We start from the raw sequence: 13,840 nt of genomic DNA, 5'->3' as shown, positions 1-13,840 counted from the left end.
TTAACTTATGCCCTTGGGGCATAAGTTAAAAGGCTAAATGTAGAAAAAAAATCTTGAAAATTGTGCATTCAATGCATTAAAAGTTTAAAAAATTGTCTTTTAATTATAAAAGTTATTTTGAATTTCTATTTTAAGCTCCTTAACTTGTGCCCTTAGGGCACAAGTTAACATGACCCAAAAAAATATAGAGGTTATGCTTGTTTAAAGGCTTGATTGAACATCCGGTCCCTTAACTTAATTATTTATTTTAAATTGGTCCCATAAAATTACAAAATAATCAATGGAAAAAAAAATAGAAAATAATTAATAGGGGTGGAATTACAGCCGTTGTTTGTCCGGCAGCAACACCACTATGAACGGACCCGATTTAAACCCATGCTGAATGTATAACAACATAGAATATCGTGCTTGTAAGAACTAAGAACAGAGAATAAACGCGGGAAAATTCCATCACAGTGACGACAGAGCACAATGCCGGAGCTACCGGAGGTAGAGGCGGCAAGAAGAGCGGTGGAAGAGAACTGTATCGGGAAGAAGATAACCAAATGCATCGTCGCCGATGATGACAAAGTCATCGACGGTGTCTCTCGCGAAGAATTCGAAGCTTCCGTTGTTGGGAAGACGATTGTTGCAGCTCGTCGGAAGGGGAAGAATATGTGGCTTCAGCTTGATTCTCCTCCGTTTCCCTCTTTCCAATTCGGTACTCTCTCTCTCTCTCTCACTCTTGCTTTCTGAAACCCTAGCTTCATAATCCTTACGATTTATGCTTGTAACTGTGTTAGGTATGGCTGGTGTTGTATACATCAAGGGCGTTGCTGTAACAAAGTATAAAAGGTGAGGCCAATGGAGTATCGTTAAGCTTGTTGCACTGACACTTCTGATTGAAAGCGTCCGATGTTTGACGCGTGTCGGTGTCCAAATGTGAATTATATTCAATTGTATATATATTTTTTTAAATAATTATCAGTGTTGACGTTTTAGGGTTGCGTCTGGTATACGTGTCAGTGTGCGTGTTTTGTAGTCGTTAACTAATAACCTCTACTTCACACGTTATACTCAAGTTTTAAAAAATTCGATGATACATACTCTCTGATTATAATGCATTTTCCAGTTTTACAATATCATGTTTCTTTTTTGTCAAGATTTTGTTGGATTGAGCCGTGTAGTATGAAAATGTAAATTTAAATACGCAAATGGTATTTTGCTGTGTTTGAAGCATACACGTGTAACAAAAAATTATTTGATCCAAACTCAGATGTAAAGTTATGGCAGGAATTATCTTCAGAATGCGAATTAACTTTAAGTGTTTTCATTAGGGTAGTTTCTTATATTTCCTTCTGCGTAGTGGGTGGTACAGTTTTTAATTTGATTTTGAGCTAATATTCCATACCTCAAATCTCAATGAGCTCTGTGTGTTATTTTGTTGCAATGATTTGACACCTATAAGTTCTCTCAGTGGTTAATGTAAATATAAACTTCTTCACAGGTCTGCTGTAAATGACGAGGATGAATGGCCTTCCAAGTATTCAAAGTTTTTTATTCAGGTAACAACAGTCACTCCTTTGATGAGCAGAATGCTATGAACTTTACCACTTGTGTCTTTGGGCTTGTAACAACTCAGAATCCGATGCTATGTTTTTTATTTGATGAATGATGACAAACTGAAGTGGACTATTTGCTGTGGACTCATAACTCATAAGATCTGCATTCAGTTGTAAGATGCGAGTAGCCTGTATGTTAGACTTGGGCTAGATTCCATCTGTGACTACTATATATTATACATATGCATTTGTCTACATCCATACGTGATTTCATGGTGCGAGAAAACATTACTTTTCTCGTCAATTACAAGGACACAGATATTGTCCAAAATGTAGGACACCAACATGAATATTTTCCAAAACTTTGAATGTTCAAGTTTTTTAACATTATTGAGAAAATGAGGAGAGTGAACATGTTTGGAGCGAGAAAATGCAATGTATTCACTAAAAGCTCTTTAGAGGTTGTCTACTGTTCCATGACATCTAACCTTTATTTATAGTACACCAGGACTCTGATCACACAATGTAGTTTATATCCCTTGCTTAGAAGGTATAGAACAAACTAGGTTATTAACCTGTTGGATTAAGCCAAGTGCTTCTACTACCTAACACATTGGCAACTTCAACTGATGGATTAAATTTCACAAGAATACAAAGACCATACAATACCTTGAAGATCAAATAGACGAATATATGTTATAGTTTTTTTTTTTTTTGGTTAGAATTGACGAATGGAGTTCTTCACTTTAACATGTATACGGGAAAGAAAAACTTTCGATATTTCTGTGAAGCAGAAGGGTGTAAGATTCTGATTACATTCAGGTTGTAAGTTTAGGTTTTTGCTGTAAAATAGCTATGGTGAAAGCTTGTGTCATGAGTTTTTTTTGTATTGTCATGTGATGAGTTTCATTCTTGTTTCCAGTTTGTTGGATATTATTTTGGGGCGGTAGTGCTTGTGAAGATGTTTTGTTATGTCATCATGTAATGACATATATTTACTTTCATGTTACATACTGTGGTTTTAAAATTTTACTAAATTCTAGTCTGTAGATGTAGTGAAGCATTTCGTTGAGATCCCACACCCGTTGGAGATATTGTTAAAATATTCCCCTTATAAGACTTGGCCTGTCCTCATTCCTTGAGCCAACTTTTGGGGTTGAGTTAGCTCTCCAAATTTGAAGTCATTAGATTTTCTCAACACCTGCAGTTTGAACTTTATACATGTTACCTCACATTTGACTTTTTTTATCTTTCCATTTCATACATAAAAGCATAATCGGTATGAAGTTGTGCCTCTGTGCTTAGGGGATTTGTCTTTTGGTTTTTTAATTTTCTTCGAATGCATAGTTAGCTTTGATATTTGATGATATGTTTCTCTAGTGAGTATTGTCATTTATGTGAGCTTCAAAAGAGTATTAACCAGACTAAATCACATTGCTGCAGCTAGACGATGGTTTGGAGCTGTCTTTTACCGACAAAAGGCGATTTGCTAGAGTTCGCCTGCTCAAAGATGTATTGTGACCCTACTTGCAAATTGTCATCCATACTAATAAGAGTTTGATATTAACTGTATTTTTTCTTGATATAGCCAACATCAGTGCCTCCCATATCTGAGCTTGGACCTGATGCACTTTTTGATCCCATGACACTTGACGAGTTTACTGAGCGTTTGCACAAGAAGAAAACTGAAATCAAGGCTTTATTACTAGATCAAGTATTAACTGCTTACTTTTATCACTTCCCAAATATTTTATTTTCTGTCTTTTAAATTTTTAATTTGTTTATTTATGATACTACACATATGCATTCTTTTTCTCTGTTTTTATATTGATACGCTAACTTAAGTGTAGTTTTTCTTAAAGCAAATCCCTTTACATTTCTGATTTCTGTGTCTTTTACATCTTTCTCTTGTTGCACTTTTACAATGCGTAAGAATTTGATATTCTAACTTTCCATCCTCTGCAGAGCTATATTTCAGGCATTGGAAATTGGGTTGCAGATGAAGTGCTGTACCAAGTAAGTGGATCTTTCATTTCCTCAATGATTTTAAATCCTTGATATTTTCCATGTATTTTGTTAACTATGGAAGATTTTTTAGCTTATAATTATATATAACTTGTTAAGTTTTAATTCTCATCTAAACTTGGTCTTTTTAGCAATTTAACTATATGGTGATATAATGGCTAATGGACAGTGAACACATATGAACTCAAGAAAATCAATGAACTTCATTGAGTTTTAATAGACTAATATCATATACTTGGTTGTATTAATATTGCATCGGCAAGATGATGGTTTTATCTAGTCCTCCATATTGGTTTCTTTTCTTTTATATCCTTGACCAGATTGAACAAATAGATACTTGTTCACGTCATCAGGATTGTGAATGGTCTGAAATCTAGTTGGAACGGGAAATAAATAAATAAAGCATAATTTTTGTTCAGAAGAAATATATTGGAACATATGATGCTTGTTAGTTGCTTTTAGTCTTATATATGAAGATTTATTTTGTGTCTGTGTGTGGGCAATGGCATACATATAATAAAAGGGGAAACCACTGTCCAAATTGTTCACGTTTCTTCTTTAAGAGATTTGATCGTTAGGCTGTCACCTTCCTGAGGAACAATGATGCTCTGTAAGAATATAAAATGAATATTGAATTCAGACTTGTGTTCTTAACTTATTATTTGGGTAGAGAAATCGTCCACCTTTTTTGATATAGAATTGAAATCGGTCTAGATGAATCCATGAGCTGTTAGCAACTATTATTGTTTACTAGATTTTTATAATTCAATTGGTCAAACAATTAGGAACATTCTGGAATCAAATGGTCTGTCACCGGACAAGATTCATGATAAAACATTATGACATTGTTTGATTCATGAGGCCAATGCTACTTAACGGGAAAGGTTTTTAGAGGTGGTGGTTGTTTTTGCATCTGTATTTATTAATTATTTATTATTAGGAATTAAGGAGGCAGGAGCTTCAAATTTTTGGAAATAGCATTTCACTGGATTTAGTATCTGCTCTGGGCTTCTATTTTGCAGTCAGTGACTAATAAACTATCATTCTAGCGTTGGAGAAGATAAAATTAGATAATTTACTCCATGCCTTATAACTTATTGTATTTCCCTTATTTCCAGGCTAGGATTCATCCACGGCAGATAGCTTCTAGCCTGTCAGGAGAAAGCTGCTCAACTCTATATAAGTGCATTAAAGAGGTAGGGATGCTGGTTCCCTTTAAATTGCTTATTGTTCTGGAACGTCTAGACTCCATAAAAAGTATAGAGGCTAAAACCTGTAGGTTATTCAATTTGCGGTTGAAGTTGATGCTGACTGTAGCCGTTTTCCCCTTGAGTGGTTATTTCATTTTCGATGGGGGAAAAAGCCTGGAAAAATAAGTGGTGAGGAATACTTTTCTACTGTTTATTAATCCACAAATAAATTTATTTTACAGGTTGTCGAAAAAGCAGTTGAAGTTGGGGCAGATAGTAGTCAATATCCCACTAATTGGATATTTCATTCCCGTGAAAAGAAGCCCGGCAAAGCTTTTGTTGATGGTTTGCTTCCCTACTTTGAGTTAAAAATAAAAAACTAATATATTTTTTTGTGCAACATGAATCGTACCCTTTTACTATGGTATTGAGCTGCTTATATTTTAATTTCATGCGCAATTTCCCTAAAATTGTAGTAAATTGAATGACTTGTATTCTTTTTTTTTTTTTTTTTAACAGTAAAAAATAAATAATACAAGTTATTCAATTCCCTAAACTTGTATTCTTGATTGGTGTGATTTACTATTATTGGATTCATGTTAAAATTGAAGCATCCAGAGCGCCTTCATATTATTGGGGAATGATTACATTACTAACGAAGTTTTAATATTTGTGGAGAGTGTGACGTTGTAGTAATATATTATACCTTGATTGTTTTGAAGGTATTAAATGAAATAATTAATAATAATTGAGTATTCCAGTTTGAAATTCACGGGTTACTCCTGTTGAGTCAAGCTCTGTTACTATTTTTTATGCGTATTTCTAAGAAGAAAGTATGCCAATCTTCACAATGCTTTCAAAAGGGTTTCCGAAAGTGGCTGATGTTCTCATTTCTTATCTGTACCAGATGTGTTATAGGATCAATATATAAAATTAAGATATATTTATCTATAATATAATCAATTTCTTGGCTCTTTTTTACATACTCTGTTTTTTTGCTATGCCTACATATTATATGAAACACACTCTGCTTTTTTCGTCCAATAATAACAAATGAAAATATGTTTTCAGTGCCAAATCCAAACATTTATAATTTTCATGTGATTGCAGGGAAAACGATTGATTTCATCACCGCAGGTGGCAGGGTATGCCATTCTGAACATTGCTCTTATTGTTTTTTGCCATCATCTTTTATTTATTTCTAATCTGCAATTGTTATTGCTCTTAGACAACTGCTTACGTGCCAGAGTTGCAAAAGCTAAGTGGATCACAAGTGTTAAAAGAAACTGGCAAGCCCAGAGGGAAAGCCTCAAAGAAAACAAGTGTAGATGATGATAACAATGACGGCGCTGACGAGAATTTGGAAAGTCTCAAATCAAAGAAGGGGACGAAGGCAGAAGCTAAAGCTAAGAAACCTTCAAAAAGAAAAAAGACCGAGGAAAGTGACGATGACAATGATGGTGATGCTGGTACTGATAATGATGATGATAGCGATCAAGTTGAAAAGAAGAAACCAGGCTCGGGGACTAATAGGAAACAGACTAAGGGAGAGAAGCAATCAAAGAAACGTGTTCAAAGCAATCAAAGTAGTAGAAGTACTAGGAGTAAAGCTAAGTAGCAACTTTTGGGCTTAGAATTGTTTTTTGGCCATGGCTGTGTTCCTACTCTGCTCTAGAACAACAGAAGGATGGTTTATCATGTTCCTGCAGCATAGATTCGCATGATAACGTTTTGGTTTTATGATCTGTTGGTCGGTTTTGCTTCAGTTTTTTTGCAACTAAATGCTAATGTTAACGTCTTTTGAACAGGATAATTTTCAGGCTTAAAAAATATCTTTGGTCTATGTGATATTCTCATTGGTTTAGTGTATGCTTGCTTGGGCGTTCCCAACAAATTAAAAATATTTTTACATTGAAGCTCCCGTTAGTAGGTCTGTTCCAATCGTGGGATCAGAATATCCTAAACGCGGTTCCAAACAGACAATTAGCTTATTATTTTGATTGACTCTAGAAGCGAGTCTGGTTAGAATTTGATAGAATTGGACTATTTTCATGTTCTCATTTTTTAAAAAATTAAATGTGTAACAAATGGATGAAAACATCTAGCAGTGTTCGTAAAAAAAAAACTTCTAATGGTGATTATATTGTTTAAAAAAGTTTTTTTTTATTTAATCTTTTTACAACCCGTAACAAACAGACTCATAAAATTGGTTTGATGATTAGTATGAGAATTGACGAATATAATGATAATGAGTCAACGTAGCCGACTCAATATGATTAAAAAGTTAGAAATGTATATACAATTTTAAAGACTCTTACATTTGGAAAACTCTTAAATTAAATCTCTAAACATATACAGATCTAACTCATTTTGCAAAGAGTTTTCTATTAGTAAAAGAAAATTTTGCAAAGAGTTTACGATTATAGACTTTTATATTGTATGTATATGCAGTTTCACACTTCTATATCGGTCTATATTGGTTTTTTCTCTCTTCACGGTTTTGACACCTCACACATCCGAATTGTACCTTTTAAAAAAAAAAAAGGCACACACACTCAGAGAAAATAGACCGAAAGAGTTTGAGAATTTTGCTAAATTAAGTTATAGAACGAAGGGTATAAAATAAAACACTAAAATGAGCTAAAGCCATGCTTACGCAAGTTACAAACGAGATTACAGTTCAAACATTTAATGAAGCAAGATACAGTATTGGTATGGATAAAAGCAACACAATGGAAATAGTGTGTTAAAGTGATCATTACGTAGTAACAATTTTTATTATTTCAAATCAAATCAAATATAGATAAAAGATGGAAGCTATCATCACACAAAAAATGGCACCTATGTTGCTACATTCTTTGAACTGTTCTACAACTTATGCTGATGCAAGTTGAAGTGTTTCCACCCAGGAGAGGAGGAAACATTTGAAAGATACATCAGTGACCAGAAAAAGATACTCCAGTCCAGGTTACTGTAAAATATTTATACTGACCATACAAAAAGTAAAGATTGGATGAGGTATTTTAACCCAAGTCAAAATTCAATATTTCCTAAACTATGTGATATTTTGTATAACATTAATGTCGATTACAAAAGGGCTTTAGCCAAAATAATGAAAATAGAACCACCAGAGTATATTATAAACAGGTAAAAAATACTAGTTGATCACAAAATTAGTTTACCTTAATCATAAGTTTCAAAATTTCAATACCTAAAAGCTATAGACCTGAACATGAGAAAAACTGTATCATCTAATACTCCATTTTCACAAGTGCACGTGAAACATCAATAGGTGTTGATCCACAATGGAACCAATCCTTAGTACAAATAAGGGCCTCAAGAGTCACCGAGTCTAATGAACACCGGTAGTTATCCATTTTCCTAATTTCTGTGTCAAAAATAGAATCTGCAGAAAGAGTGGATACCGGCATAGACAAAATATCAGATGCCATTCTGGACAATGTAGGGCACTTCGATCCCTTAATTCTCCACCAGCTCAGAATATCAAATTCTTGTGCACTCGACTCTAGAGGCTCTTCCAGATACACATTCAATTCTGACTTATATTGTTGGTTAGTAGTGAAGTCGGATATATAGAATTGAATATCAGAAATACTATCTTCAGGAGGAAAAAAGGACTCGTCAAGTGATACTTCTTGAAATGCCTCAGTCTTCATCATAGTCTCACACCCTACATCAAAATTTGTTTCGGTAAAAGGAAGCACTTGCATGATACTGTATTCGAGGAACAGTTGCTGAAGACCATCCTCAACAGCTCTTATCCATTGCTCAGCATTCTCGCCAAATATCTTAGCAAAAGTGGATTCCACGAGGTTCATTTTATACCTTGGATCCATGGCTACAGCAATTGCTAAGATGAAGCAGCTTTCTCTCCAATACTGATCAAACTTCTCTTGCAAGGACGTAATTAAACTACAACAGAAAGGATCCTGGCTCGCCTCAGTCAACTGCATCTTAAGTTTGGACACTTCGAGGAAAAACAAGTTTGCAGTTGAGTACGGTTGGATGGTTAAAAATTTAGCAGCATCATACAAAAACTTCAAACATGCACAGAGATTTTCAATCTGCTTCCAATCATCCATGGTAAGGGACATCGTGTAATAGGAATCATAGGCATCAAAACAGGTAAAAACTTCCTTGAGTTCACAGGCAGCAACAAGCATATTGTAGACTGTGTCCCATTTATTGTTGTCATCGATCAACAGATCCATCTTACTAGGAACTTGAAGTACTTGCTTAAGCTTCAAAAACCTCTCTTCAACCGATTTTGATGATTTCACATATTGCACACACTTTCGAACTTTGGCAATAGTTTCTTGCATTGCCCAAAGAGTATCTAATGCAAGGCAACTGAGCACACGAGCATAACAACTCTGTCTTAATAATTGACCATTGAGGATCACAGGGTTCTTAAGAGAGAGGAGATCCCTCACATTTCCCATCAAAGTCTCATTCGAAAATAGTTTATCAAATAGAACGGAAAACAGGCGACCCTTTAAATGCCAACTCTTTAGGCATGTCACTATAGTTTGATTTAAGGAACCATCCAAATCAGGAAATGGTACTGCAAAAACATTAAGAATGGGATGATGGAAGTTCCAATCACCATCGATGAAGTGCCCACGAAGAAAAACATAGCCCGTTGTCTGATCTGAAGTCCACAAGTCCAAGGTAAGGTTGACTCGTCCAGGAATCCTGTCAACAAGATTCAAAAGGTTTTGCTTCTCTCTGAGGTAAATGGCAACACAATCCCCTTGGACAGTGTTTAAGCTCAGTGGATTGAACTGCGGTTGAAGTGCCCGCGCAAAATCATTGAAACCTTTGTGTTCCACAATATGAAGTGGATAATCGTGTAAAATTATCATTTTGGCAATTTTATCATTGCAATGCTCCTGAGAAAATGAGATAGAAGTAAAGTAAGGTTTTACTCTATCTCGCCTCTTATGTTGATCAACACCAGTTTTGGAAGATTTTGCTCTAGCTCGCTTCTTATGTGGATCAGCACCAGTTTTGGAATGCTTGACCTCCTGATTTTTCGAACATATTAAAACGTGCCTACGGAGATGGCTAGTGCCAGATTGTTTAGAACCATTTATATAAGCAAACAATTTTTGGCAACCTTTACAGCGGGCCCTGACACATCCTGGTTCATCAGTGTTCTCCACAGTGAAGTGTTCCCATACAGAAGATTTCCTTTTCACATGCTTATGGGGTTGTATTTCAGAATTAGGCAACTCCATGGCGTTAATACAGGTGTAGTCCTATATGAACATAAAAAGACAAACAGAGTGAAACAGTAGACTAACATAATTTTTCCCTTCAAAAGTAGACTAACATAGTTTAAAAAACGGTTGAACTCGAACCCTGATTACTTCAAGAAACTTATTGACAGACATTAACGGAAAAACAAATATTAAAATAACCGTAACACAATACTGTGAGTTGTTTAAACAATCACTTCTCTCATTTAATTTGCAAATCTAGGTTGTCACAGTCATGATTTTGCATACTAACTGTTTTTTTTTATAAAAAATTATAATCTGCATTCAATTTTTCATTTTTCAAAAGCTCGCTCATTGGACTTTTCTATAAACAACCACACAAGTGAAGAATCATAAACTTAATTTAATTGAAAAACTCTCATGAATTAGAAACTAATCTAAACTAGCCTTATTAAATAGAGAGTAAAGACTCATTATACCCCATATGAGCATCAGAAAAGAAAAAAAAGATATGATTTCTTTATACAGGTTTCACCACTAACACTTTTGATCGAAGGTGTGTCACCCCCAAGAATACCCTACAACCTTAATCTTCGAGTCGGCAACAAAAGATATGATCTTTTTACACGGGTTTCCCTCGAAGTCGTGTCCCTACGGATACTTTCGGGTGTCCGAGTTGTCATGTGATTACTTACATTGAAATTAGTGTTTATCTTAAATTATTATCGGCATTGACGTGTCCGTGGTACATAGGGACCCTTCAATAAAAAATCAAACTTAAAATTATTTTTTAGGGTTGGAATCATGGTAACAACTCTCTCAATAATATCATGTTATGGAATTTAATTTTTAATACATATAAGAATGGAATAGTAACAAAACCTAACCTAATTCAACCATTCATTCATTCATGACACATATGAATCAACAAGTAAAAGCAGCATTGCATTGATGAAACAAAAACAGAGAGAAACAAAGATGTGAGTAACGAAAAAAGAAGAGAAAAAGAACGAACCTTTGGTTGCGGCGTGGTTGGAAGAGGAACAAGGGAAGAAGAAGAAGAAGATGATTCAGGTTGTTGCATTTGAAAGGGTATGAATATGAATGTTTGTGAGTGGTGTTAATAGTCACTCCTTGCGGCTGAAGCAAAAACCCATAAACAAACCAGTTAAGAAGGGTTCAAAGATTTATATGTTTTCTCCAATGTTGTTTTTTTAACCTAGTTCTTATATTTATATATACTAAATCCTCCTTCAAATGTTTGTTTTATTTTCCCCTCAAATATTTCCCTGAAACAATCCGAATCAATTATCAAATCTAATATTATTTGATATTTTTTATTAATAAAACCACTTAAGAGTTCACAAAGCCTAACCCAATTAATAAAAAAGTTTAAAATTCCTTCACAAAAAAAAAAAATTTAAATGTTCGATCAAACGCCGTAATCAGAGCTCGAATCCTGACATTTTGCATATCTAAAGAATCCCGGCTTAAGAGTAACCAATATATATGTCTAGTTTTTTTTTTCCATTATCCTTTAAAAAATATAACAAACTAGATGAATATATCTATACTTACTTTTTCATTATCCCAGTTATACCCTTAAACAATTTTTTCTATAATAAAGATTGTTGTTAGTGTTATTAAAAAAATAAGAATTTAGATTAGATTTTTTGCTATATTGTTGGTGTTATTAAAATAGATAATTATGGTTAGTTTGATTTGTTATAATTTGAAAGAAAAACATTTATATTTTTACTTTTAATCAAAATCAAAATATTATAAAAAAACATCGTTCATAATTTTCAAACGTTAGCGCAATAAAAAGAACGGAAAGACGAACACTCACATGCCCGTCTATTCGCTAGTATATAATATAGTTTTTAATGCAGTAGAGTAGTCCTATTTTAATGGGATTTAATTTTTTAATTAATAGTTTAAATGAATGGTAAAATATGTAAGAAAAAAGCTAACCAAAACCGATATATTCTCTTTATATATAATATAGATATAATGTTAAAATATATTTTTATGAAGTACTCCCTCCGTCCCGGAATAACTGACCTATTTTCTAAAAAAAAGTGTCCCAAAATAACTGACTCATTTCAATTTTCAATACAACTTTCATCATTCCCAATACAATATAACACTAAATAATACTACTTTTATCATTCCCAATACAATATATTCCAATTTCCCCTTTATTTATACACTTTTCTTAATCTGTGTGAAAAACCAAAATAGGTCAATTAAACCGGGACGGAGGGAGTAGTATTTTAACAACATATACCTTAAAGTGTACTGAACAAATTTTTAGCTATCACTTGCTGTCATACTCCGTGTAAGAAAGTGAATGAATTTGGTCTTGGATTTGGCGTCTCTATCTCCCAGGAAAAATCAAGTTTCTTATGTGGCTGACTTACAACAATTATACCCCTACTCTGTCTCTTCCCGGGAAAAAGTGAGTGAGTTTCTACCTCTGACCTTTGTCCAAGTTGCTCTAGTATGCGACCAGGGCCGTCCCTGAGAATTCGGAGGCTCGGCTCTGGGAATGAAAAGAGGCCAGTGATAAAATCAAAACGTATTTTTTTTAAAAGAGCAATGCTCTATTTATATTTTTTAAAAGATATATACAACGTGCCGTATATATGCGGTACACCCATAGGTGAAAATAATTACCGTATACATGAGGAATCCCCACCTAACACCAAAAGCAAGAGGAAAATTAAACCTGCACAAAACAATCAAAAGCCATGCGCTGTTTGCATCCCCTTTATTGCAGGATAGTATACTACTGGATAGTATACTACCGGGTACAAATTTTTTTTTTGGAGGCCCATCCTTGAGGGAGGCCCAGCTAGGTTGAGCTGTTTGCACCCCCTCAAGGCCGGCCCTGTATGCGACATCCTTCTTCCACGTATAAGTGATCCTAAACTCATCTCTAGTGCACTTTATGATTCACCTCTGTTGAGTTTTTCTCCAATTCAGATGCTCTTACCTGGCTCAAGCATGAGCTCACTTCAATAATGCCAACTTATTCGCCGCTGGGATGTGGTGGTCTTGGAGAAACCATAAATATAGTTGTCTTTCCAATATTACAATCTTCGTTTATCGACTTGCCATGAAAGCTCGTAATCTGTCATCCACTTTCAATTCTTGCTTCTCTAGTGCTCCAACCACTATTATTGAGGATGTCTGGGTTCAATGAAATCCTTCTAACCATAGTGACACTGACACCATTATTATTGTTGATCGTAGATGTTTAGGCTACCCCACCATAGCTGGACTTAGAGGCCTTTTTTGCCAACCTTATGGGTCTTGGATCTTTGGTTTTTTAGGTTACATTAGAGACACATCTGACATCCTTGTTGGTGAGCTTCATGTCATTCATAAATATGTTACTCTAAATTCAAGACATAAAAAATCTTCTCAATTTTGAATGGATTGCCCCATTGCCCACATCCTTCATGAAGAAAAAAATGTGTGCTAACTTTCTAGTTAAGTTTGATGTTTATTCTACCATGGAGTTCATGGTTCACTCTTCTCCCCGTCAAGCTTACCAGGCCTCGTAAGTGCCAACTTTGCAAAAACTTGATTTCGTAGATTATAGTCTTTCTTTTTTATTTTTGTTTTGTTTTCTCTTATGTTAGCCTTGTAACCAATTTTATTTATTTTTTTAAATAAAATACTTTTTTTCCGTAATAAATTAAAGCAGTACTTATTAATATATTGTTATTTGATTTATTTAATATTTGATTTGATATATTTATTAAAATTATAAAAAAAAAAAGATGAATAATATTTTGGATAATAAAATTCCTACTTACATCGAGGATAAAAA

At 34.2% G+C, this 13,840-nt stretch overlaps 2 protein-coding genes across 3 annotated transcripts; one reads left to right on the top strand and one right to left on the bottom strand.

Annotated features, from left to right (window-relative positions):
- The first annotated feature begins 419 nt into the window (after positions 1 to 419).
- On the top strand, positions 420 to 6,599 carry MMH-1 (MUTM homolog-1). 2 transcript variants are annotated; one of them, XM_085747466.1, is made up of 10 exons: positions 420 to 700; positions 783 to 834; positions 1,487 to 1,544; positions 2,985 to 3,053; positions 3,130 to 3,255; positions 3,507 to 3,557; positions 4,685 to 4,762; positions 4,999 to 5,101; positions 5,867 to 5,901; positions 5,985 to 6,599. In XM_085747466.1, exons 1-10 carry the CDS (start codon positions 472 to 474, stop codon positions 6,372 to 6,374), a joined length of 1,191 nt encoding a protein of 396 aa, XP_085603592.1. In that variant the 5' UTR covers positions 420 to 471; the 3' UTR covers positions 6,375 to 6,599. The 2 variants fall into 2 exon arrangements, with proteins under 2 accessions (XP_085603592.1, XP_085603593.1); XM_085747467.1 differs by lacking the exon at positions 4,999 to 5,101 and adding an exon at positions 4,846 to 4,945.
- A 1,203-nt stretch (positions 6,600 to 7,802) lies between these two features.
- On the bottom strand, positions 7,803 to 11,207 carry LOC146951495 (zinc finger BED domain-containing protein DAYSLEEPER-like). Its single transcript, XM_085747465.1, has 2 exons — positions 11,015 to 11,207; positions 7,803 to 10,038 (listed from the first exon to the last, which is right to left on the bottom strand). The coding sequence occupies exons 1-2, from the start codon at positions 11,081 to 11,083 to the stop codon at positions 8,008 to 8,010; spliced, it is 2,100 nt and encodes a 699-aa protein (XP_085603591.1). The 5' UTR covers positions 11,084 to 11,207; the 3' UTR covers positions 7,803 to 8,007.
- Positions 11,208 to 13,840: the final 2,633 nt, after the last annotated feature.

The sequence above is a fragment of the Medicago sativa genome, chromosome 2 (assembly GCF_051527215.1).
Source record: "Medicago sativa cultivar Bolivia chromosome 2, Bolivia_mono, whole genome shotgun sequence".
NCBI classification, from domain to species: Eukaryota; Viridiplantae; Streptophyta; class Magnoliopsida; order Fabales; family Fabaceae; genus Medicago; species Medicago sativa.
Note: the sequence above shows the minus strand (reverse complement) of the source record. Positions and strands in the feature narration are given on the sequence as shown.

What these genes read in the sequence shown, in the direction of transcription:
- MMH-1 (XM_085747466.1), top strand. Translation starts at nt 472, where the DNA reads ATGCCGGAGCTACCGGAGGTAGAGGCGGCAAGAAGAGCGGTGGAAGAG. An exon ending in GTTTCCCTCTTTCCAATTCG is followed by an intron (nt 701 to 782) that starts GTACTCTCTCTC and finishes TAACTGTGTTAG; the next exon opens with GTATGGCTGGTGTTGTATAC. An exon ending in ATTCAAAGTTTTTTATTCAG is followed by an intron (nt 1,545 to 2,984) that starts GTAACAACAGTC and finishes ACATTGCTGCAG; the next exon opens with CTAGACGATGGTTTGGAGCT.
- LOC146951495 (XM_085747465.1), bottom strand. Translation starts at nt 11,083, where the DNA reads ATGCAACAACCTGAATCATCTTCTTCTTCTTCTTCCCTTGTTCCTCTT. An exon ending in CAACCACGCCGCAACCAAAG is followed by an intron (nt 10,039 to 11,014) that starts GTTCGTTCTTTT and finishes ATGTTCATATAG; the next exon opens with GACTACACCTGTATTAACGC.